Consider the following 27,229-nt stretch of genomic DNA (forward strand, 5'->3'; position numbering starts at 1 on the left):
TATGTCGATCAGGATCTGCTTACCCCTCAGGAGCACCTGAGATTACCTCCAGTTTTTGGCGGGTTCGTGTTGCTTAATCTTTAGTTTTCTATGTTATGTTTTTTGTGCTATAATTTGTCTGTTTGCAATTTTCTGTTTTAATCATGGCGTTGTCAGTTTGTTTTTGATCTATGAGTTAGAATGTCCCTATTGTATCTTTCGCTCTCCTTTTTTTTTACTCTTGCAACACTATGTTATCAAATATTTACAAAAAAAAAGCAAACGTTCTCAATCCACAAAAATTGGTACCCACGAAAATAGTTGAATTTACTGTAGTCTTTTTTAAGTTATTGACCCTTTTGATTTCATAAAAGAAAAAAATGTTAGATTCTGAAGAAATCATCCTATTTTTGAAATTCTTATAACACTAATTGATGGGTTTTTTTTTTTGTCGTTAATTAATGTTTAGTACAGGAGTTCGTAATATTTATTTGTTGAAAAATGATCAACCCTTCTACATGAAAAGAAAATAAAGTAACTTTTGTGCTGGTTCCTTGCTCGGTTTTTCGGCTGTTCCCATGTTATATGTTTTACTTATCAGAAACAATTGCATGGATTTTATGGTAATATTAGCTACGCTGCAGTACTTTAATGCATCTTCTGTCTTGATTCTAAGGCAAATCCAAATAATTGTGTAAACATGTAAAATGATAGGAGAATTTCATATCCGGACTTCCTATTACATATACATTAAATTTTGTAACAACTAAGTGTATGTCAATGTACCATCTGTTTTTTATTTGGTAGCCATTTTTTTATTTATAATTATATTTTTATTCTTCATATAATAAAATATTTATGATTTATTTACCTAGTAAATAAATCTTTAAAAAAAAATTCTAGCCATATATTATGCATGTCCGACATTTTTAAAAAACCTTGGTCAGATGTATCACGCTCCTTGATGATTTGGATAAATATAAAGTATTTAAACAAAATGTTTAAAAGATGCACACTCACTAGACCGGTTAGATATACGTTTAAATAATAAACTAGTATAATAAGTATAGGTTTCATTTTCCAATGTGGTCTATTAAAGTATCAGTTAGCTTTTGTATTTACATAACAATAAGTCGACAGTCTTGTCGGGAGTTTCAACAAAAAATGGCCGTTTCGTTGTTTGGAAAATTTATGATATTTGGGATTATTTGCAAAGGTAATGTTTGTTTTTTTCTTCTTTTTTGCTCCGTTTTGCTCCGGTTTTTTTTTATTTGTAATCAGACATTTCATATAGAAATAAGGAGATGCGATATGATCGCCATAGAGACAACCAGAGTTCAAATGACGTGGATTCTGGATCTACATGTCATTGTCCGGTCTTCATTTACGAAGGGGAAAACATTCCATATAGCTATACAAGACTTTGAAATTATTCAAATATGAAGCAATTCAATATGTAAACTAACAACATAATGTATAGCAATACAATTTACGATAAACAAATATGAAACAACTGCAACTCCTGAATGACAGCTTGTAGGCGTGAGATAACCACATAAAGAATTTAGCGGGCTCAAAAGAAAGACGAAAGATACCATAGAGACTGTCAAAACAAACTGACAACGCCATGGCCAAAATGAAAAAGACAAACAGACGAATAATGGAACACATTGTGAAACGGTTATTCCATAACGGTCAACCAACTCGTGATGGCGTCCGTAAAATCATGCTTTTTGAGCACTTAATCCTCCCAAAGCACAACATATAAGAACAAACAAACTGAAAAAAAAATAGTTGCAAAATGTTTAACTCAACAGAGCGATATGAAGCACAAAAACAACTAACATTAAAAAAAATATTGATACAAAGAACTGATATACATGTACGAGATCCTGCAATTACCAGAAGCTAGCAATTCTAATGTACAGTCACTGATATTAGAGAAATGGACAATACGACTTTTTATCATTTATTCACCACTAGTGTTCGTTATTTGTTTTTTGCTGCCGGTGATTGTGTTTGCTATTTATGAAATACTTATGTTGCCAAGTTAGTTTCGTTCAGTGTATTTGTTTTATATTCATCTGAGGTTAACACGGGCACGATTAAAATCTGAAACAAAATTTCATGTATTTTATCCCAGTATATGTTCATTTGACCGTCTCAAGTCCAAAACCTTGTCAGTGGAACTTTGTAATATCGTAACGCGGTAATTTTAGATTTATATTCCCAGCTTCATTCGTGATTGTATAACTATAATATAGATTGATTGTAATACACTTTTTGAATTCGACTTTAATCAGTTTTCTTGAAAAAGTAACGATAATAAAATTGGACTTAGTCTCGTGAAGTTATCACTTATAGGGTTTCAACGAAAGTGTGATTTAATTTACCAAACAAACAAAAAAAACAGAAAAACAATCAAAAAGCGAAATGCGAGCTATCTGTCACTTGGTATAGACATTTTTACCAATAATTATTAATCGTAGTGAGAAAGTAGGCGGCATTTATTTGATCTCACATTTTTTTGGTTTTTATATTGATGGTTTGCTGTCTAACTTACATAAACATCTCTTTATTCATAACCAAAAATATACGTTTTATGTTTGTCACGATGGTCGACAATATTTTCAATTTTATCCAATAAATTATTTTTATTTTCAACTTCCCCCTCTCTAACTATTTTAATTTTTTAATTTGTAATTATGGATTGAATTTTGAATGTATCCTCTAACAAGGACGTCAGCCAATGTCCCATAGTTCAAACTCTCACTGTATTTCCGCTACATCCGTATCCTTATAGAAAACGGAAAATGTTCGTGTTTACTTCCTTAATATGAGATCAATAAGTCCGAAGTTGTTTCTTCCTGATTTGTTTTTCAAGTAAAGATCGATAGGCACGACACAATTATGAAGTGGTGCACATTGATAAACTTAAATAATGATTATAAAGCACTGTGGCGATATTGACAAGAGAATTATTTTTGAAACAAGGTGTCTATCACTTACAATAAGATTTTATTTAAAGTACTGAGGCTATCTTTGATGTTGTCAATACTGAGGCTATCTTTGATCTTGTCAGTACTGAGGCTATCTTTGATGTTGTCAGTACTGAGGCTATCTTTGATGTTGTCATCAGTACTGAGGCTATCTTTGATGTTGTCAGTACTGAGGCTATCTTTGATGTTGTCAGTACTGAGGCTATCTTTGATGTTGTCAGGTTATCGTTGACTTGCGAGTTTGAATATCACTTTGATATCTTACGTCTCTTGTTGACAACTAGAGAAATGTGATAGACATCAAAATATCAAATAGAGATTCTAATGCAACAACGTTTGTAACGTTTATTTTGATTGGATAACGTCACTTTTTTACATGGCATCAATTGACAATTGATGCTATGGGACGTACGCGCAAGCGCAGACGGCAGATGACCGATTTTAATTACATGTTTTAACGTTGTTTTCTGTAAGTTTCATTAGAATGGAGATAACAATATTGTATTTTAAGCTCCGACGGCATCAATTGGGGATTTGATGGTCGCAAATACCCGTTTACTGTCAGTCCGCTAACGCGTCGCCAGTAAACTTAATTTGCGACCATCAAATCCCAAATTGATGCCGTCGGAGATTAAAATACAATACAGTTATCTCCTAAATGGCAATGAAGAGTGTGTCAAAGACACAACAAACCTACCAAAGGGTAAAACAAAACAGTCGAAAGCCACCAAAAAAAATATAGTACTAGTGTTTTAGAGTATTTCAACTTAAAGTATCTTAAAACACGAGTACTTTTAAAAAATTAACTCAACCTAGACAATAAGAGTACTATAAAGCATTGCTTCTATCTTGGACAAAGGGTACATTAAAACACTGCGTCTATCTTGATGATAAGGGTACCATAAAGCGTTGCTTCTATCTTGGACAAAAAGTACATTAAAACACTGCGTCTATCTTGATAAAAAGAGTTCTTTAAAGCATGGCGTTAAATCTTAGTTTGAACATAAAGTCCTGTTTGAAAAAACTTACCTCATGTTCAAAGTTGATAATGCCCTGGAATAAAAATATTATTTTTGTAAGATTGAATTTGGTTCTAATTTAAAGATAATCGGGTATTTGAATATCATCGGTACATGTATCCTGCTTGAGGTGTGAAGATCTCTTTCCCTTATACCTTATACGTAAAAAGTAAAATAAAAAAAACACTGAACTTAGAGGAAAATATATTCGGAAAGTCCATAATCACATGGCAAAATCAAATAACAAAACGCATCAAAAACGAATGGACAAGAACTGTCATATTCCTGACTTGGTACAGGCATTTTCAAATGTAGAAAATGGTGGATTAAAACTTGGTATCACATCTTATATTATCAAATACATTATAGCAATCTGCCTTATTATATATAGTACATACATATTGATTATAAACTACAATTTCTAATAATGTTCTAATAATGTTCTAACAAAATATGACTTTTCAAACAAGAGGGAGATAACATTGAAATGTGAATTGTTTGCAGGATTAAATGCTTTACAAGTGAATATGAATTCTGACATCACGGCAGCTATCGGTGATACAGATGTAGAACTCAGATGTCAGTTTACAACAGAAAACGACGATTTTGTCAATCTGATATATTTAACAGCCAGAAATAAAACAACAGACAGTTACTTCCATATAGTAACATTTTATCCAGCACATCGCAACAAAGTGGCATCTTTAAGCACTGACGGAGAGTATCTAACTGGTCGTGTTTCACTTACCAACCCATCAGATTCTCTCAACGTCGCCATCATGTCTTACACGAATCCAGTACAATGTGACGATGACACCGACTATAGATGTGATATACTTTATGATAACAATGGGCAATTAGAAACCATGCCATCTGATCCCACAACGTTAACTATTACAAGTAGGTATATTTTAAAACGTATATATCTAAAGGAAGTATGTATACTTGGAGACCTCATTAACGCAACATAATTATATTTTCTTTAAATGTTAAATGTTACAAAACATTTAGTTATTGATTGTTGGTCTAACGCTCTGTGGCAAATATTTCAGGACGGTTTATAAATTTTAAGGATAAGAAACATTTTATAATGATTCAACCATCATACTAGTATTCCGTTTTAGTCAGATCAGCAAGTTTGTCACTTTCCCACTACACGCTTTCACATTTCGCCCCGGAATTGTATTATGCTTAAAATTGTCAAAATCTTTAACATCTATCATTTTTTTCTTGATCGTTTGATAGTTCAATTGACGTGTCAAAATATTGTTTGTATGGTAGAAACATATTGCATATGTCCTTATCATTTTTTGTGATGAGATATTTGTACAGTTAATAATCTATATAGAGTGTCTAAAAACCGACTCTCGGTGGTTTATGTCTCTCGATGGTTAACTTTACGTGCCGACCAGATTAATATGATAACTGTTAATTACACTGATCGTATTTCTAAATTGTTTCAGATACTCGATCGTCACTTCGAAAGGTTGCGTACTATGTATAAAGTATACAATCATGTAATAAATTAAAAAAAACCAACAACGTATTTATTTTTGTCCTTTTAGACTATAGCAACAATGTGACTGGACAAATGTTTTCATCTTTAAGTCTACGAATCGCAAACCGTTTATTAATTCAATTCAATTCAAATCAAATTTTTATTGCCATAAAACTACATATTAATAGTATGCGAAACAACATAATAAAATGAAAATAAAAAATAACAACAATATCATCAATATACACAATAAAAGTAAATATTTTAAGAGTCCCCTGTCCTCAGTTCAAAAAACTGTTTTAAAAAGGATCCTAGCTTATTTACCTGAATATGTGACAATCAAATTGGGTTGAGTATACATGTTATTTTATCTATGTCATTTAAATTTATAAAGTGGATATTCTCATTTATCAAAAAACCAAAATAAACTTTTCTATTATTACGGTTTCTATTACAATATAAAAAGAAATGAATTTCATCTTCAGTTTGTTTGCAGATTTTGCATAATCTTTCTTCTCTTGGTATTTTAATAATGTTGTCCATCACTTGACATTTAGTGAAAAATATGTACATGAAAAAAGAAGAAATGCGATGATTGCAAACTGTCCATCAAAACCAAATGACGTATAGGTGAGAAACCATTATAGGTCACCGTACGGCCTTCCTCAATGAGCAAAATCCGTAATGCATAACAAGCTACATGTATGAAAGGTCAAAGTATACTTAATGTGAAACAATTTAAACGAACAATTTGATACGGTTTATGTCATTACGACTACATGCACCACTTATTTGATATCTCTTCAGGTGGACTGTTAGTCCTTGCATGAAAATATGGATACTCTTTGATTGATGAAATGTCCCTTATAAAATGTTATGGAAATAATTTCATATCAAGGATTTATATATCTCCCTCATGCAAAGATTCCTTGTCTTTCTTTTCTTTTTTTATATATACATTATGTTCTTTCGGGTTTTTTTTTTTTTTTATCTCTTTGGAATTTTCGTTCGGTTGTTTTATTTGTCGTTGCTTTTGTTTACAGTAATAATAAGATTGTACTATAATATACTACATTGTTTACTACTAATGTTGTTTGAAACGACTACTGCATTACTTTCTACACTTGTAGGTCCTTCATCAAAGCCAGACAGTGTGACAATGTATCCGTCCAATGGTATAGCCCACGATGACTATGTTTCGTTCATCTGTGAGGGTAATGTAGGTAACCCAGCCGGAAAATTTACCTGGAAAAAACATCTCGCTGGTGAACACAATCCCGTTGTTTACAGTGACACCGTGACTATATCCACGGAGATACAAGACAGTTGCAGTTACCATGGTACCAGTAACTTAACTATACAGTTAATAGAGGATGATAACGGTGCAACAATAAGCTGTGTAGAAGAGTCATACCAGATAGAGACTATGATGAGAAAAACGCCACCATTAAACATACATTGTGAGTATTAGATTAAATCAAAGGGTGAATTAACCGTTGTTATGTAAGTCTTGAGTTCCCTCAAATTCTTGTTCAAACGTTCCCGTAAGTGTTAATGATGAACTTAGGTGAGGTTTTGAAATTTTTGTCAAATGGTCGGACTCCTTGGTAGTTTTTTCTACGTTACAAGGTTACATATTTGACCCATATAACCTTTTTTTTTTTTAAAGCTCTTAACAGGTCATTCACCAAAATTTAAGTAGATTTTAGATTTCTTATCTTTCAATTTGAGACCCAAGTAATACAAATGCAAATATAAGGTAAAAGTCCAATGAAAGAACAGCAATAGGAAACAACTATTCCCATGATACGTTTGCTACTTCTAACAGAATTCCTCCAAACTTCTACCGATTTTATTAAAACAAAAAATAAAATTATGCATCTCACATTTTTATATCTTTTATTTGGGTTTCTCATGGCAAAACATGAATTGTGCCATATCTATGGCAAACGCATCATCGGATGAGATATCACAAAGAAGTGATCAGCATCGAAAGCACTTTTTTGTCAGTCTGTTTATAGTTCGTTATTGTTTCAAGCTTTTTTCTTGATTTAATTTACATATTTGATATACTGTTGTAGTTTTCTGTAACAGTTGTTTGTTGAAATTGTGTACTATTTGCTCTGGGAAATACACGTCTCCCTGTCCTGTTTATGATCTAGGAAATACACGTCTCCCAGTACTGTTTATAATCTAGGAAATACACGTCTCCCAGTACCGTTTATGATCTAGGAAATACACGTCTCCCTGTACCGTTTATGATCTAGGAAATACACGTCTCCCTGTCCTGTTTATGATCTAGGAAATACACGTCTCCCTATCCTGTTTATGATCTAGGAAATACACGTCTCCCTATCCTGGTTATGATCTAGGAAATACACGTCTCCCTATCCTGTTTATGATCTAGGAAATACACGTCTCCCACTCCTGTGTATGATCTAGGAAATACACGTCTCCCTATCCTGTTTATGATCTAGGAAATACACGTCTCCCACTCCTGTTTATAATCTAGGAAATACACGTCTCCCTATGCTGTTTATGATCTAGGAAATACACGACGGTCTCCGAGTCCTGTTTATGATCTAGGAAATACACGTCTCCCAGTACTGTTTATGATCTAGGAAATACACGTCTCCCAGTACTGTTTATAATCTAGGAAATACACGTCTCCCAGTACCGTTTATGATCTAGGAAATACACGTCTCCCAGTACTGTTTATGATCTAGGAAATACACGTCTCCCAGTCCTGTTTATGATCTAGGAAAAAGCATCTCCCTATCCTGTTTGTGATCTAGGAAATACACGTCTCCCAGTCCTGTTTATGATCTAGGAAATACACGTCTCCAAGTCCTGTTTATGATCTAGGAAATACACGTCTCCCAGTCCTGTTTATGATCTAGGAAATTCACGTCTCCCTATCCTGTTTATGATCTAGGAAATACACGACGGTCTCCCAGTCCTGTTTATGATCTAGGAAATACACGTCTCCCTATCCTGGTTATGATCTAGGAAATACACGTCTCCCTATCCTGTTTATGATCTAGGAAATACACGTCTCCCAGTCCTGTTGATGATCTAGGAAATACACGTCTCCCTATCCGGTTTATGATTTAGGAAATACACGACGGTCTCCCAGTCCTGTTTATGATCTAGGAAATACACGTTTCCAGTACTGTTTATGATCTAGGAAATACACGTCTCCCAGTACTGTTTATAATCTAGGAAATACACGTCTCCCAGTACCGTTTATGATCTAGGAAATACACGTCTCCCAGTACTGTTTATGATCTAGGAAATACACGTCTCCTAGTCCTGTTTATGATCTAGTAAAAAGCGTCTCCCTATCCTGTTTGTGATCTAGGAAATACACGTCTCCCAGTCCTGTTTATGATCTAGGAAATACACGTCTCCTAGTCCTAGTTATAATCTAGGAAATACACGTCTCCAAGTCCTGTTTATGATCTAGGAAATACACGTCTCCCAGTACTGTTTATGTTCTAGGAAATACACGTCTCACAGTACTGTTCATAATCTAGGGAATACACGCCTCCCAGTACCGTTTATGATCTAGGAAATACACGTCTCCCAGTACTGTGTATGATCTAGGAAATACACGTCTCCCAGTCCTGTTTATGATCTAGGAAATACTCGTCTCCCAGTACTGTTTATGATCTAGGAAATACACGTCTGCCAGTATTATTTATGATTTGGGAAATACACGTCTCTTAGTCCTTTTTATGATCTAGGAAATACACGTCTCCGAGTACTGTTTATGATCTAGGAAATACATGTCTCCCAGTACTGTTTATGATCTAGGAAATACACGTCTCCCAGTACTGTTTAGGATCTAGGAAATACGCGTCTCCTAGTACTGTTTATGATCTAGGAAATACACGTCTCCCAGTCCTGTTTATGATCTAGGAAATACTCGTCTCCCAGTACTTTTATGATCTAGGAAATACACGTCTCCCAGCATTGTTTATGATCTGGGAAATACATATCTCTTAGTCCTGTTTATGATCTGGGAAATACACGTCTCCAAGTACTGTTTATGATCTAGGAAATACGCGTCTCCCAGTACTTTTTATGATCTTGGAAATACACGTTTCCCAGTCCTGTTAATGATCTGGGAAATACGCGTCTCTTAGTCCTGTTTATGATCTAGGAAATACACGTCTCCCAGTACTGTTTATGATCTAGGAAATACACGTCTCCCAGTACTGTTTATGATCTATGAAATACACGTCTCCCAGTACTGTTAATGATCTAGGAAATACACGTCTCCCAGTACTGTTTTTGATCAAGGTAATACTGGTCTCCAAATACTGTTTATGATCTAGGAAATACACGTCTACCAGTACTGTTTGTGATCTAGGAAATACACGTCTCCCAGTACTGTTTATGATCTAGGAAAAAGCATCTCCCTATCCTGTTTGTGATCTAGGAAATACACGTCTCCCAGTCCTGTTTATGATTTAGGAAATACACGTCTCCCAGTACTGTTTATGATCTAGGAAATACACGTCTCCCAGTTCTGTTTGTGATCTAGGAAATACACGTCTCCCAGTACTGTTTGTGATCTAGGAAATACACGTCTCCCAGTTCTGTTTGTGATCTAGGAAATACACGTCTCCCAGTACTGTTTGTGATCTAGAAAATACACGTCTCCCAGTACTGTTTATGATCTAGGAAATACACGTCTCCCAGTACTGTTTGTGATCTAGGAAATACACGTCTCCCAGTACTGTTTGTGATCTAGGTAATACACGTCTCCCAGTCCTGTATATGATGTTGCTGTATGAAAAGTACAAGAACACGGCAGTTCAGATCAGATTAGAAAAATGGATTCTTTACTTATATGTGATTTCAGATAAAGTTAGAAACGTTGTGATATCAAAAGACCCGGATGTTGAGACTCATATAAGAGACCCAATGAACCAGATCAACTTAACATGTGTCGCCGATGGTAACCCTGCACCCTTTTATAACTGGTATAAAGAACCAGATTTGGAGACCGTTTTGTCATCTGGAGATACGTTCATCATCAGGGAAATGTTAACAAATAAAACTGGTATTTATAGATGCAAGGCCTACCACTATATTAAAGGGGCTATGTATAGTGAGGAGCAAATGGTCAACGTAACTATAGGTAAGTACAAACCAATAAGATTAGTACCATAGTTATGCCAATAAATATAACGACACGAAATTCTCAATCCTCATAGTTTCTTAACACTTTTTTTCTCAATTGTTTTCTTCTAGTTTTTGCAATAATATTTTTAATGAAATCAAACAGATTAGAGAGTTTTTTTGTCAGGCTGCGATTTACTTTCCGGTTTAATACTTTTATAGCTTTTATTACAGTACTGTTCATATATGGTGAAAACCCAGCAATTTTAGCAGACACTTTTGTTTCTTCTTTTATTGCGATTCGGCCTCCTTACAATTCAAGCGATTTCCAAATATCCGTCGGTTGTTTTATATAATAGACATACATGTAGCACAAACTGGCATGTACGTGTGAAATTGCACCAAAACTATTAACTAATCGATTATTTCTTTTCAGTTGAAGACCCGAATAAAATGCCGTCACGGGGAGATCCTAACACTAAAAGTGGAAGTACAGGTAACACCTTATCTATGTTGAAACTTACCTTATTAGGCAGCAACCATTTGATTTTCGGGGGGGGGGGGGGGGGGGGGGGGGCGGCTATTTTTTTTTTTTCTGGACAAATTTGTTTTTTCGCCTGCGGCGAAAAACAATCTATTTTTTTTTCGCGACAAGACGAAAAATATTTTTTTCTTTTAATTTTAGCATTACATATAGTGGCAGCTGAGGGAAAAAACAAACATTTTTTTTTAATCAGAATCAAAAACAAATTATTTTTTCTCTCCAAAAATTTTTTTTTCCAAAAAAAACCCCATAGTCTTTTTATAATGGTTATAAACATAGTACTAAAATCAAAATGCAAGTTAACACCATTGACAATGAAACAAACTTACAACACAACTTAAACCTACACCCAAACAAAAACAACCATACTGAGCTTTTGTGCTAAATGAAGCAATTTTAACATGTGCCTGAAATTCAGGAGCCTGTAAATAACTATTTGTTGTTGGTTACTCTCTGTCATATATATATCATGGATATAATATTCGTTAACTTATTCATTTTACAATACATGTAAAACGAGGCCAAAATGTATTGTTTTCTTTCCTGTCTAACTTGTTTTAAATTTTGTCATTGTGTCTTTGTCTAATTATTGATAGCAGATTCGTGGCAACATAAACGTTATTTTGACTCCGTTGAATATTTGTCCAATTGGAAATCATATGATACCAAATATCTTTATTTTATATACGCTATGCCCTAACAATACCCACTGTGTGACCCAGCACAGCCTTTTTTTTTATTGACACCTTTAGTTTATGTTACATTCTTCAATAAACGTTTGAATAATTGATGTCTATGTTTTCTCATATATATTATAATAGCTCATGGTATTAATGTTTCGAAGTAACTAAGATAATGTCCTTTTGTATTTGTTACGGTCCTACTGCAGTTTGCACGTAGGTTTTTATATATACTAGAGTGTATATCAACTGTTTATAGGAGGGGAAGGGATGGATCGCAATCGTCGTATTGAAAAAAGACTACTTGAGTTTTCGTTTCACTAAGCCATGACAATTATTTTATGCTCCTTATTTTATTATGATTTGCTTTGAATGAAATGCATACCTTTTTATACACCTATTAAAGTATATGTATATGTGATATTATTCGCTCTATAGAGAGACTCATTTCAGTAGACCCTAATGTGAATAAAGATTATATCAAGATACTGTATTTGAGGATCAAAATATGAGCTCTTTCTATATATAATACATACGATAATGTATCTTTTTTTCTTTACAATTTTACTTAGTCACGTGAACGATGATTTAAAGACTTGTAACTTTAAGCCATGAAGGTGTAGACAGAGGCTTAGGTTTTAGATTTCTATTCACATTTTTACAATTATCTGATTAATTGAAAATAACAGAAATAAGATACTTGAAATATCTATAAATCAAATGAGAAATCAAACAATGTCAAATACCTTTAGAAATACATACTGCACAAAAATAATATCTAAATTCGTAAAATATCGCAGTCAGTTTTTTTTTTATCATGAATGACCCCCCTCCCCCCTTTTTCCTCCTTTTTCAAAATTTGGGACCACTCTCATTTCCTCTGGACTATGCACCCGCTGTATATAACATAGTTTTTATTTTAATATTATCCCTCTGGTTTATTTTAAGGAATAATCTGCGCATGCCATGGCATTGATTCACATGATATCCGTCTGTGTTTAATTCTGAATAACCACAACGCTGAACAAATTTCTCGACGTACTTTCGAGTTTCATGAGCGTTGTGTAAATGCTAAAAACAGAGATTACTCATCAACGCTTACTCCCTCTCAAAAGGAAAGTACTTTCAACTTGATTGTGACCACTATTGAGGTCCCTGATATTGGGCAATATACATGAAATTATACTAAGTTGACGGGTGTTTTAAAAGGGTGAATAAAATAGCGTACAATAGAAATAACTTATTGATAAGGTTCTGACCCTAGGACACTAGTGTTCTCAAGAAGATGTAAAATTGAAGTGAATACATAAAAAATATCTGCCCCATCCCCTCGCTAAGAAAATCAAGTACCACGATTGTTATCCAAAGATAAAAGTGGCGAACATATTGTTTGCACCTGTCCTAAGTCAGAAATCTTAAGTCGTCTGTTTATGTGGTTCATAAGTGTTTCTCGTTTTTGTATATTTTAGACCGTTGGTTTTCCCGTTTGAATGGTTTTACACTAGTACTTTTTGGGGCCTTTATAGATTCGGTGTGAGCCAATGCTCTGTGTTGAAGACCGTACCTTGACATATAATGGTTTACTTTTATAAAGTGTTGCTTGGATGGAGAATTGTCTCATTGGCACTCATATCACATCTTCCTATATCTATATACAATTAAAATAAAGTCAACAGTTGTTATATTAGTTCCAATACTTCTAAATATTAGGGGTTGACTAGGTAATATAACTATGGTTTACCCTAGACATCTCATCTCCCGTCTGTTCAACCACTGATAATGCTTGGTGTAAGTTTATCTGTGGAGGAGAGTTACATCCACGTCAGGTGGTAAGATGACATTTAATCAGATGCATTGTGTAGGGAATTTGTCATACGCTTTGTTATTTAAGATACCTTAGTTAACTAGTTCCGATGTTTGCATAATATTTGCCACTGTTCAAACTACACCCTTATTTTCTAGTGGTATTCACATCTACAATTTTGTTCATATTGTCGCATCTTGCACAACCATCTTACGGTTTTATCTTCATGTTTTTGTCTTTGATATGTATACATGATATATATATATACCCGTCACTGGACAAATAGCTATCTAACATTCGTTAATTATTATGTTATCTTTTCCAGTGATAGTTGTGGTTATACTGTCTTTACTGGTAGTGATAACCGTGGTTGTTCTCAGCTTTATTTACTACCGCATTAAAAAGTAAGTACAAAAAGGTCGTCATTAGAACAAATGTTTAGAAGGTCTTCATGAGAGTTAATTTTCAGAAGGTAAGCTATTTACAATTCTTTTCAGTTAACATGTATTATTGAAATGATTAAGAGATGTTTTAAACCTTCATTTGGGACGTTATAATTATTCACTATTCTCTACTTTCACGAAAAGAATGACCAAAAACAATATTGGCAAGTTGTTATATTTCTAGTTACAAAAAAAAAATTAGATATAACAAACAGAATTAAACCAAATGATTTGCGTGGTAAATGAACTCATTATAGATACCAAAATTTATAGGATCAAAATTTTATATTTACGCCGGACGCGCGTTTCGTCTCAAAAAGACTCATCAGTGACGCTCGAATAAAAAAATGTTTAAAAGGCCAAATAGAGATACAAAGTTGAAGACCATTGAGGACCAAAAATTCCTAATAGTAAAGTTAAAGTTCACAATCATTCGTTGATATACATTTTTAAAGTCGATGACCGTGAATGAAGTTCGAAAGCTCTTTTACCGATTAATAACATTTTTTTTTATTCAATTTCATTTATTAAAAGTTATTTAATATATCATTCATATAAAGTTTATTATTTCAAATGGGCGTTTCGTCTACTTAAGATTTATATGACCGTTATTTTTCTTGTTTGAATTATTTTGTAATTGTCATTTCGGTGTCTTAAAAAGATGATTATGCGGTTTTTCCTTTTACCGTTGTTGAAGGGACTGAACATTCACAGTTGTTAATTTGTATCTTGTGGAGAGTTACCTCGTTGTAAAGCACATCCTCTTATTCTTATATTAGGTTCTTGACTCAAAATCAAACAGTTTTACGGCAAATCAATTACAAAGTCCAAGAGCATAGAACATTATTAATTTCAAAATGTTGTCCCAAATAATGCTTAGGACATATATATCGGGTTATAGTAAGTCTAACGCAATATAACATTATCATTTATTTTAATAATTTTGTTTCAGCAAAGAATCGTCAGACTTAAAACAAGTTTTATCCAAACTCAAATGTCAGCAAGTATTTTCTAGAATCAAATGTCCACGGTCGTTCCCAAAAATCAAATGCCCACAGTCGTTCCCAAGAGTCCCATGTCCACAGTTCTTAAGACGAAGAGGAAGTGATTCAAAAGTTGGTAGCGGTGAGAGTTGGGCGGAATCTGATCGAAGTTCTATCCACACTGATCACAATATAGACCTGTCTCCAGATTATTCTACAGTTATTGATGAAAACGATACTATAGATACCAGACCTAAGGCACATCCGAGAAAGAATCATTACGATGACGTAGTTTTGCAATTGGACGAGAAATCAAGTCAGCAGAGAAATGGAACAGTACCAACTTCCGATGATCACCTTGACGACGACACAGTGAAATCAACTGATGATTCAAAATTGTACACAAATGCAAAACTGGTAGACCAAAACAAATTAACGTGAGTGACTGTCAGATTTATAATTTCCAACTTAATAACGTTGTATTGAAAATTTAAGATTTCCTAATTTTTATACATTGTGTACATGTACATTCTATCTAGAATATATATCTTAAATTCCAAGAAATAATTCAACTTACAACATGTACAAGATTTAAAAATTAATTGAAACCACGAAAGCAATTTAACTTTTTTTCTATGCCACACACATTAAAAGGAAACATTTGTTTTTATCAATTTTGTTCGACGCATGCTTACATTAACGACAATATATTGTCTTGTCGCATGACTGTGTAGAACAAATGCGCTTCTTTGTAAGGTCACAAAGTGACAATCAGATTTGAAAGATTGGTTGAAATGCATTAATATATTTAAACGATGCAAAAGTGAACGAAAAGAATGTTACGTATTGCATAGAAAAGATATGTATTCAAGCAAAATATAGAAGATTTTGAAATCCCATGACTGTATAAGATTATTTGCAATCTTGAGGTTATTGGTCTTAGAGTATGATTTCCCTGCATGGCCAACTTTGCACTGTTAACTAATTCATACGATTTAGTTTTGGAATGTTGATTTCATTTACATTCTGTTCTTGAAATTTGTAAAGATACATGCATAAATAACTAATTCAAGGTTGTTTATCATTTTTATTTTTATTTTCAGAAAATCGACAGACCTGTCTAGAATATATGCCTCTGTCAATAAGAGACAAAGTGATATCAGTCCTCAACATGTACCGATTCCTGCAGCACGTTCTAAAAGTCAGCTAAATATAGATCATATAGAATTTGCTGATGCCGGAGTCAGGAGTAGACCACATAGCTTCATTGGAGAAAATAAATTGTAAGCAAGTATTCTCTTATAACTTATGTGGTTTCGATTAAATGACCAGTCTAACCAAACGTTTGAAAAAATAGTCTTTTTCTCTGCCAAGCAAGTAGTATTGAGAACATATATCTTGCAATCAGAATTATATATCCGTATTGGTGACATGTCTTCATTCGGAAGATAAGGTAGTGAACTACCATTTTATAAAAACAAAATCTTTCTCAGCGTGTCGATCTTATATACAGGATCATGGAGCGTATCCGTATAGCAAAATAATGTTATATATAAATCAAATCAAATCAAATATTTTATTGTCATATAAACTTTACAGTTTGTGACCAACATATATTAATACAATAAACACAATAAACATATTTATACATACATATTAAACATACAAAATATGAACAGCATTAAAATTTATAACAACAAACAAGTTGTTAAGAGTCCCCTGCCCTCAGTTCTAATGACTTTTTCAAGAAGGAACCTAACTTATTTGTTTGTAAAGACGATGATGGATTTAGTAAGTAATGCATTTTTTCTTCTTCATTTAAATTATTAAAGTTATTATTTTAGTTTTATTATACTCACAATATAGTAAAAAATGTTTCTCATCCTCTAGTATTTTACATTTATGACAAAGACGTTCCTCTCTTGGGATTTTAAAATATCTCCCCTTTTCAATCAAGAGGGAGTGATCACTTATTCTAAATTTAGTGATTAATCTCCTTATCTGAAAATTAGATGTATTTAGATAATATTCTAGTTTGTAATCTTTTTTAAGTTTTAAGTTCCTGTCAAATCTAGAGACTGTGCTAGAGATAAAGTTTCCTTTAACAATAGATTAATATTATTATTATATAGTCTAGCTAAATATAAAAGGGTTTGTGTTTTAATAAAACATTCTATAGGCAATCTTCCTAATTCAACTCTTGCTCCTAAATTGGATGCATTTTTCTTATCCCTAGAGTAGATTTACAAAATTTAAGATGCATATTTTCTATGGGGGTTTTGTTTATAAAATCAAGTTGATTAATTTCTTTTCCTGAAGTTAAGGCTCTGCTTTTGGCTCGATGAAAAGAAATATATGTATCCAAATATGTTACTTCTGAATTATAGGTCATAATTGGTTTTACTAAAGAATCAAAAAGATTATTTGCTACATTTATAGGTAGATTATTCAATGATTTAGTATATGATTTTATTGCAAAAAATACTTTTTTTGCTTTTTTTGTCAGCTCTAAAGTACTTTGTGATATAGGTCCAACATGCATTTAATGTTTGTTACCGGCGATAAATATCAAATTATGTGTGATTATTTTTCCAATTTGCAAAGACTCGTAACTGTGAAAACTACGTTGTAAACGTTTCTCAAGCATTTAGCTGTAAAATTACTTGAACACGCGATTCAATTCAAAAGAGCTTAGTCCTGAATAATAATTGTATATTAATTTTTCGTTGTTTGTAATAACATTTTCTGCAAATCATACAGCTGAACCACAATATGCTCCCGAACAAACATTGTTTTTAAAATTCGTAAAAGAAAGCGGAGGAAGTAAGTTAGCAATCAATTTTAAGTTGAAATACTAATACTTCATAAGTTATTGCTGATATTTATATCATAGATAATTTGATTGTATTCCAGAAATCTCTTCACGATCGACATTGATCAACCAGACACAAGAACAACTACTTGCAAAACCTTCGGAAAAGGCACAAAACAGGCGGAACAATATGGCGATGATGATAAACTGCCAGATCCGCCATTTATATCAGATACAGAAGACAATTTAATGGACAGTGATGAAACATTGACCGAAGAAAGAGCATCAAGAAACGATGCACTCCATTCTGAAGACAATTCAAAAAATGTTGAGAGAGAAAACATTCAGTCAAGTTACACAAATCTTTATGACAAAACCGAAAACCAGAACGAGACTGGGACTCAAACCGAGACCATACTGTCGTCGCCAAAGAAATTCCCTTCTATCAAACCTCCAAACATGGACGGTTATCTAATCACGGATAAGCAGAAAGAAAAAGATTTTTCTAGCGTATAGATAGAAATATTGAAGAGTATTTTATCCTAGTGATATTTAAGAGTGTTGGAAGAGGCGTCTTTAGTTGAAATAAACCACGGTTTCACTATATTAAGTGTGCATAGGCATTGAACTTCTGTTTTGAAAGTCGTACATACACAGATGCATTCATGCAATTAATACTACAATTTAACAACGGACCTCGATGCGTCTGTTTCGGAGGAAACTTACAAATTTTTCATTGCTTTTTGTTGTTTATAATGTAGACTTTTCTTAAAACTCGAAAATCTTTTCAATCTGAATATAAATCATTTTACAAGATGGTAACATATAGACGAGCATATACTTGTTAGCCATGTCAATAGCAGACGGGATACTTTACCTCCAAATATTTAGTGTTGTGTTGTAATGTACACATAGATAATGTTTTTACTTTCAAAAATCATAACAAAGTATTGCAATTTAAATAAGTATCTAACAAATAAAAATTCTAATGATACATTGTTTAACAACCAGATTACCATTCTGCTAACAATAATCTGTCAACGAAAAATGGACGTCAACATATTTTCTTCCAAATTCCAAAACATATTTGAAAGTACTTCTGTTAAAGTTATAATACACACTTTGAGACTGTCTCTAAAACATAATCATGAATTATAGCGGAAATCAAATATCTAGAGCATAAATACGTTACTAAAAGAACGGAATATAGAAATATTCAAAGCCTGATTTATTATTTAGACCGATTTTTTTGGTCAGTTGATATATTTGTACACGGAGAGGTTATACAATTATGTGATATATTTTTTCTATTCAAGAAACAGTATTATATTTACGAATCAGGGTATCAATCAAGTGTTTTCATTTCATTGTACAATATATCTTTACTAGTATATCATTTACATATTGATCAAAGACATTATACACAGAGGTTGCTATATACAATTGTTGTAACTGTTATTGGTGAGAATGTGTGATGGATATGGAAATGAATGTTGTATGCATTTTGGGTAATGAAGATACAAATGTACCAAGGAATAAAATGACTAAAACATCTTATGTTTTCTGTTAACAATATAATATAACCGTTACGTTTTAGGATAGTTCTCCTTTCCAGATTTTAACTTGAGTCCAATGCTTCGAGCATATTTTACAGAGCCCAATGATTAGAGAATAGTATGGAACAGTTTTAATTTGTGTTGAATGCTTCGAGCATACAGTACAGTTTTGGTTTGAGTCCAATGATTCGAGCATACGGTACAGTTTTGGTTTGAGTCCAATGATTCGAGCATACGGTACAGTTTTGGTTTGAGTCCAATGCTTCGAGCAATCGGTACAGTTTTGATTTGAGTTCAATGCTTAGAGCATACGGTACAGTTATAAGTTGAGTCATATGATTAGACAATACGGTAGAGTTTTAAAAGTGGATTAACTCGATAAAAACGTATGAAAAAAAACGAGTTAATAAACATCACTGTACCAGTAGACATATTTTTTAAGGGCCCAGCTGAAGGACGCCTATGGGTGCGAGAGTTTCTCGCTACATTGAAGACCCATTGGTGGTCTTCGGCTGTTGTCTGCTCTATGGTCGGGTTGTTGTCGCTTTGACACATTCCCGATTTGCTTTCTCAATTTTATTGAACAAAATATTTGATATAATATAGATAAAAAAAGATGTATTATTTTCAAAAAGACAACTTTTACCTAGGACAAAATGGCGTTGAAGTACAAAACATGTACATTTAGTTATAATAATTTTGTTTCAAGAAGTACAATCAACTTTTTTTTTCAAAATATATTTGTTTTTCATAGTACAGCAGTGAACATTTATCAAATGATATCGGATATGTTCCTTACGTCGTAACTACAATCCCCTTCCCTTTCATGAATTTGACCTACCGAATTAGACTATTTACCGGATTTGTAATCACATAAGCAACACGACGGGTGCCGCATGTGGAGCAGGATCTGCTTACCCTTCCGGAGCACCTGAGATCACCCCTAGTTTTTGGTGGGGTTCGTGTTGTTCATTCTTTAGTTTTCTATGTTGTGTCATGTGTACTATTGTTTTTCTGTTTGTCTTTTTCATTTTTAGCCATGGCGTTGTCAGTTTGTTTTAAATTTACGAGTTTGACTGTCCCTTTGGTGTCTTTCGTCCCTCTTTTATCGTCATACTTAAAATGTGCTAAATACCTATCAAAACTTGTATATACTAAAAATAGTAAGACCATATATAACGCAAAATACAAAAGACTTTTTTTTCAGGCTAAAACATTCTTATCAATAAGAGCCGTGGTGTAGTGGTTAGAGCATCGGACTATTAACACAAAGGTTCCTGGTTTGATTCCCGTTCCGAGTTGAAAATTTCAGGGATTGAATTTTCGGCTCTCCCTTGACACCATTTGCCAGTATGCTCTTGAGGAAACAATGACAGTCCGTCGGAAGGGGACGATAAATGGCTGACCTGTGTTAAGAGAGAGCCATGTCTCTTGTACGTAAAATACATCCTTGTAGATTTCGAAAATTAGCAGACTAAAGCCGCTACAGGGTCGCACTCGCAAAGTGAAAAGGGATTAATATTTGTTGCAAAACTTGTGTCCCCATTCTTCCATAAATAAATATGTTTAAACTAACACAAAACAAGTTAACACAGCATAACGGACATGCATTACAAGTGTTACCAACCTGTCAAATAAGCACGGACATACGATTTTAGATGCTCGTAGTAACTGTCACTGAAAGCTAGTTATTTATAAGTAAAACAAATCAATAATATTATGTATAAGAGACTAAATTAAAGGGAAAAGTATTCATTTGTAAAGTTTACATGTTTTACTAAGGAATAGTTTGACACAAATCGGATTCTAATTTGTTCTTGTTTATTGGTAATTGGTGCAGCCAACATTACACATGGATGTGAATTAGTAACAAAATATTTTCGAGACAACTTAATATGGAATATTTTTCAACAATATACTCGTATATAGCAGCAGACATATGCACAGATCTGGTCACGATCAGACCTATGCACAGGTCTGTTCTAGGGCAGACATGTTCTCAGAACTGGTCAAAAGCAGACCTGAATATAGGTCTGGTCTAGAGAAGACCTGTCGATAGCTCTTCAGCAGTCCAAAAAAAGCAGACCATAGGTCTGGTCGACCAACGACGAAGTCTGCTTTAAAAGTGCTTGTCTGTTTAAAAATTTCAAAGTAATTAGAAAGCAGTCAAAAAGTCTGCTACAAGTTAACTTTTGGCAAGGTTAGGACCGCACCCACCTGAATCTCAAACCCTTATCCTAATATATACTTATCCTAACCTTAACCCTAATCCCTAACCGTAAATTGTCTGTTTATAGCACATTTACAATTTCTATTTTTTTATTGATCAATAAACAATGTCACTAAAACCATACACTTCAACTTCAGCAAGATGAAACAGTTCTCTTTTGTTATTTACACTCGTTAATTTTACTATTTGTCCTTCCGGTAGTGTGTTGCACGTATTACCTATGACCTGTCCATTTATGGCTGGACAAATGAACTGACCACATAGCTCCATTTGTGATGTATCTAAGCTGTTGCCGACATGAGCATTTTTGTGAGCCGATGACCTAAAACAAAGAATGATAATTGATTCTGAATTAATTATATATATTATAAATCAATCATTATATATTGAACAAAATAACATAAAAAATTGGAACTGGCATTTCAACCTCACAAACTCCACATCATAATAGATTAATATTTGAAAAAAAAACCCGAAGAAATGTCGAAATATTCAGGACTTAATTAAATCTGTATTTGGGTAAGATAATAATCTTTAACTTCTTTATCAAAATATTGTGTATAAACGTTAATTATGAGCTATGAAAGTCAAGTGGCTCGAGCATTTTTCTGAGGAAATTTTAAAGAAATATTTGTAACTGTAGGTTAGCTTTCAATATTTCTTTGGTATCTTTGGTCCCTCTTTCAATAGTTTTCACAACCTACAGATTAAAAACATTTGGTTATATTTATAATTTAGAATCATCATTGAAGGTGGAGCACGAATGCACAGTTAATTAATTATATTGATGTGCCATTTGTATGCAAGAGTGACAATCTTTGTATTATGTGCCGATTCGAAAAAGTTATGCTAGTATTGTCTCCCTTTAACAGGTTAATTATTTTATAATGAAGTTTAGATATATTTTTGAATAATTACAAAATGTATAATACTTAATTGACACATTCGAACAGTCATAGTCAAAACAGAAACACTCAGCATGACAATCGGAGTTAAGGTTAGGGTTGGGGATATGGTTAGGGTTATCATGACATTAAGAAACAGGATTTAAAATTGAAAATGGGCTGCAATAGGGTTTGCCTTACGATACTGAATTGATATATCCGAACAGTCATAGTCAAAACAGAAACACTCAGCATTACAATTAAGGTTAAGTCTAGGGTTATGATTAGGGTTAGGGTTAGGGTTACGATGAAATTTTGAAATAGGATTAAATTTGAAGATGGGTTGCAATATGATCATACATCTTACGATAGTGAATCAGCTGTATCAATGGTAACTTGAAGGTGAATTTCATGGATAGATGAACTTGATAGTCAATCGGGTGTATTAATGTAGGCCAGTTGGTATATAGGGTTAGGATAAGGGTTAGGGGTAGGGTAAAGGTAAGGGTTAGGTTAGGGTAAGGTTAGGGCTAGGGTTAGGGTTAGGGTTAGGGTTTAGGGTTAGGTTTAGGGTCAGGGTAAGGGTTAGGGTTAGCCCTATCCCTAACCTTGATAAACGATGTGGTTTGTAAATCGGTTGTAATAATGGTAACATGTAGGTGAATTTCATTGATAAATGACTTGGATAGTGAATTGACTATGGGATATATAGCTCCCAACTAATTTGGTATCCAAGAGTTTACAGCTGCTACTCAGACTTTGTAAATTATCACCAGAGTCTGAGAAGAAATTTGATGAACAAAGTGTATGGCAAAGAACATTTCGTCTCAGAATGCTAGTCCGAATATAACAATATCTTGTTGATACATATTCCAAATCAACTTCACAAACAAAACACGATGGTCTTAAAGTATAGATTCAAAATTGAAAATAAACGAAACAAAAATTGTTAAGGAAGACGCTTCGGAAGTTTTGAAATTGAAATCATAACTTATAAAAAAACAGAAACAAAAAAACTGGTGAAATGTTTCAAACAAATCATATGTTTAATAATACATTTGATTAGTAAAAAGATACATAAGGACAACGGTAGTATACTGTTATTCAAAAGGCATAACTCAATTCAAACAAAGAAACCTGGTTAAAAAAACTAAAACCAAGGGAAACATTTGATGTATAAGAGGAAAACAAAGGAACAATAAGAACATTTAAGTGTAACAAAAACAAACGCCAATATACATTCAAACGATCAATTTGATAATAACTGCTGGTTCATGACATTTGAAGAAAAACATGTGTGTCTAACCTGGTCTTGTGGTTAGCCACCACCCACTTATATGACAATGTTACAAAAAAGCATCGCTAAAATGACAACACTACGTGACAGAAATACAGGACCCTTATCACAGAGAAACACAAAAACAAATAATATAATAGTAGACACAACATGCAAAACGCAGAACATCAATGATAATCATTCATCTACGACACAGAGCACGTGATGACACAAGCAGTGACACACTTATGTAACAAAAATGTAATCTTGACCAACATACAATTTTTTTCACAAAACTTAACTTAATAATTATAATGATGATAACGGTTTTGGAATGCTATAATATATCATTTAACTACAACCTATAAGAAAGTTTTGTCTGTAGGTCGCAATCAGATTAAAACAGTATGCAAATTATTTTCCATGTTGTTCAATTTGATTTGATCGTTATTCAGTTGTTCTGTTAACATTACAATACATTTCTAAAATTGATTTTTGTAATTGTTTTACATGAAACTTATTCATAGTTTTTATGTTTTTAACAAGGAAGTTACAAAATTATGTTTTTGTTTTTATTGGTTAATTATTAAACCAACACTTTCTAAAGACATAAATTTATTCAAAGCAAATTGATTCTATGTTTGCACTTTTGTTAACATAAACATCTGATTCAACCATAAGCTGACGTAAATTCCTATTACATTTTGTAAAAATAACTCGCTTATCTTACATGTTTCTCATGTACATGTCTGAATTCACTTTGGTTACAATGTCTATAAATATTTGATTGTATCAAAATTAATCATTGTAGCAAAAACATATTTTTCATAAATATGAATCATGCAGTTTAGATTAAAAGTCACATGATATTCGTGCATTTATTTTTAGCGTCTAAGTCTTTCGTCCGACATCGAATTGTTAAGGTTGATATATCCATATTGTCTAGATTTCTCTTTGAATTCTTGAATGTCATTGAACTTTGTGTGAACAAATTCATACATGCTATAAGTCTGGTTGAGGATTTAATATTGAATACTCTAAGATTGGTTACAAACTGTTATTGGTCTTTTCTTCTTTTTTTTTCCTAATGCCATGGCCTACACATTCGACATAAACATGATAAAACGAAGATATCTGGACGTTCACCAGTATGACATTGAATTTTATAGATCAATCAAAAATAGAATGCTATTCGTATTGGTGAAGCCCGTATAAAAAAAAAGACAATGAATAAACGAAAGTCTTATTATTGGCTATTCGTCTTAAGTTAACCGATGTAGTTGCGTAAATAATGAAATTACACGAAATAGTTAAATACTCTCTTTAGGATCATACATCTTACGATATTGAATCGGTTGTACTTATGGTAACTTGAAGGTGAATTTTATGGATAAATGAACTTGATAGTCAATCAGTTGTATTAATGGTGACCAGTTGGTATATATCCTTGATACACGACATGGTTAGTAAATCGGTTGTAATAATGGTAACATGTAGGTGTATTTTATTACTTAATGACTTGGATAGTCAATCGTTTATGGAATATTACTTTCCCAACTAATTCAAAACTAATACAGCTGCTACTCAGAACAGGATGAACCAGGGCTATGGCAAGGAACATCTCATCCTTTTTCTAAAACTGTTAATCAGAAGATAACAATACCTTGATTATAATTATTCCGTATTAACTTCACAAATGATACACGAAGTAAAGATGCAAGGTACTGGCGTTGTCTATCCTCTTGATAACGTGTTAAAGTATTCTTTTCCTTTTCTTTATGAATTATAATTTTTACTGTTTAGTCTATTTTTGGTAGTATTCATTTGAAGTTACATGGCACTTATTGGCCCTGTCACTGTGTTATTGTGCTGTTGTTATTTATTTTCTATTCTTAGAATGTTATGCGACTGCATTAAAAGTGAGAGGATTACCTAGCTATAAAACAAGGTTTAATCTACCATTTTCTAAATTAGGTAATGCCTGAACAACAAGGATTTACATACAAACTTGCTGTTATTGCATTATTATATGACGGCATTGTATATCATGTTCTAATATCATATAATTGCGATCGATTATTTACGGGAAAATGTTCCAAGCGGGTCTGAGATTTACATAACTCTTTAATTTCAAGCAGCCATATATATTACAATAAAAAAAAAAGAAGATGTGGTATGATTGCCAATAAGACAACGATCCACTATCCACAAAAGACCAAAATGACACAAACATTAACAGTTATAGGTCACCGTACGGCCTTCAACAATGACAAGTTCCGTACATTCATTTAAGTTCATGTACGTCTTTGTAGAGGTTTTTTTAATGAAAAGAACCAAAGTAAAAAAACTTAAATCGTATAATTACTTTGTATTCATTATTCGTTGAATACCAATTTTCGTCGATGATATGGGTTATAATGAACTACGAATTAAAGTCTGCAACGAAATAAAAATTCCCTATAGGTTGGTAAATCGATTACAAAAAAAACATGAAATCAAGTATTAACGATATAAATTTTTCTCACTCCACGATATTTGGTGCAGACGAAAACAAATGAATCCGCAGTAAATAAAATATTGTCGGTGTCCTGTATACTAGCCCAAAACTGTAAATCCCTATTAAGGGCCAAGAATTTCGTCAGTGCAATCATGCATGCATTTTGTTTTTGAATGAAATACTGTTTGCAAATATTTTCTATTTTTATACATTCAGATGTTGTCCAGTCTTAAATCGAGTCAGTTTAGATTCTATACTTTTTAATGGCCTTTAGTGTTGCTTTAACCTCCATGTGATTCTTGTCTGATATTATCTATTAATTTATATTCTTATTTCTTATGGTCGAAAAGGTTTCATTATTGTACTTTTTGAAAGAAAATATGTATTTATCAAAACAATTATTTTCGTTCAATCGTTGAAAAATTAATACAACTAAGTGATTGTTAGAATAATCCCAAAACCCTAATAAATATGTCATTCAATAAAATTTAATGAATCTAAGTTATTTACCTTTTAAAGTACTTCAGAACCTTCCGCCTACCTATTCACCATCTGTTTCGTGACAAACGATTATTTTGCACAAGTCGTCCTTGGATCTTTTAAATGATTTTTATTTGAAAATAAGTTGTATAAGAAAAGAGAGATTGGTTATTTACTACAGCTTATTTTCAGAGTTTTTAATACCAATGCAATGGATAACAACGCAGTTGTATTGATTTTAATTTTGTTCGTTCTGGTCGGAGCATTTGGTAAGTAATACAGACATCTGTTATAGAATTAAATTTAAAAAAATCAACAATTCCAATTTTACAATAAATTCCTGATATCGTAACTACAATACCCTTCTCTTTTCACGAATGTAACCTACCGAATTTATCATAATATCTTATAATAA

General features: G+C 32.9%; 1 protein-coding gene across 1 annotated transcript; it reads left to right on the top strand.

The window, feature by feature from the left end:
* Positions 1-796: 796 nt before the first annotated feature.
* On the top strand, positions 797-19,445 carry LOC134724511 (uncharacterized). The gene is made up of 9 exons (XM_063587574.1): positions 797-1,195; positions 4,502-4,897; positions 6,626-6,955; positions 10,366-10,644; positions 11,062-11,121; positions 13,979-14,057; positions 15,049-15,516; positions 16,183-16,362; positions 17,993-19,445. Exons 1-9 carry the CDS (start codon positions 1,063-1,065, stop codon positions 18,405-18,407), a joined length of 2,340 nt encoding a protein of 779 aa, XP_063443644.1. The 5' UTR covers positions 797-1,062; the 3' UTR covers positions 18,408-19,445.
* Positions 19,446-27,229: the final 7,784 nt, after the last annotated feature.

This window comes from Mytilus trossulus, chromosome 7 (genome assembly GCF_036588685.1).
Source record: "Mytilus trossulus isolate FHL-02 chromosome 7, PNRI_Mtr1.1.1.hap1, whole genome shotgun sequence".
NCBI classification, from domain to species: domain Eukaryota; kingdom Metazoa; phylum Mollusca; class Bivalvia; order Mytilida; family Mytilidae; genus Mytilus; species Mytilus trossulus.

What these genes read in the sequence shown, in the direction of transcription:
- LOC134724511 (XM_063587574.1), top strand. Translation starts at nt 1,063, where the DNA reads ATGTGGTCTATTAAAGTATCAGTTAGCTTTTGTATTTACATAACAATA. An exon ending in AATGGTCAACGTAACTATAG is followed by an intron (nt 10,645 to 11,061) that starts GTAAGTACAAAC and finishes ATTTCTTTTCAG; the next exon opens with TTGAAGACCCGAATAAAATG. An exon ending in CACTAAAAGTGGAAGTACAG is followed by an intron (nt 11,122 to 13,978) that starts GTAACACCTTAT and finishes TATCTTTTCCAG; the next exon opens with TGATAGTTGTGGTTATACTG.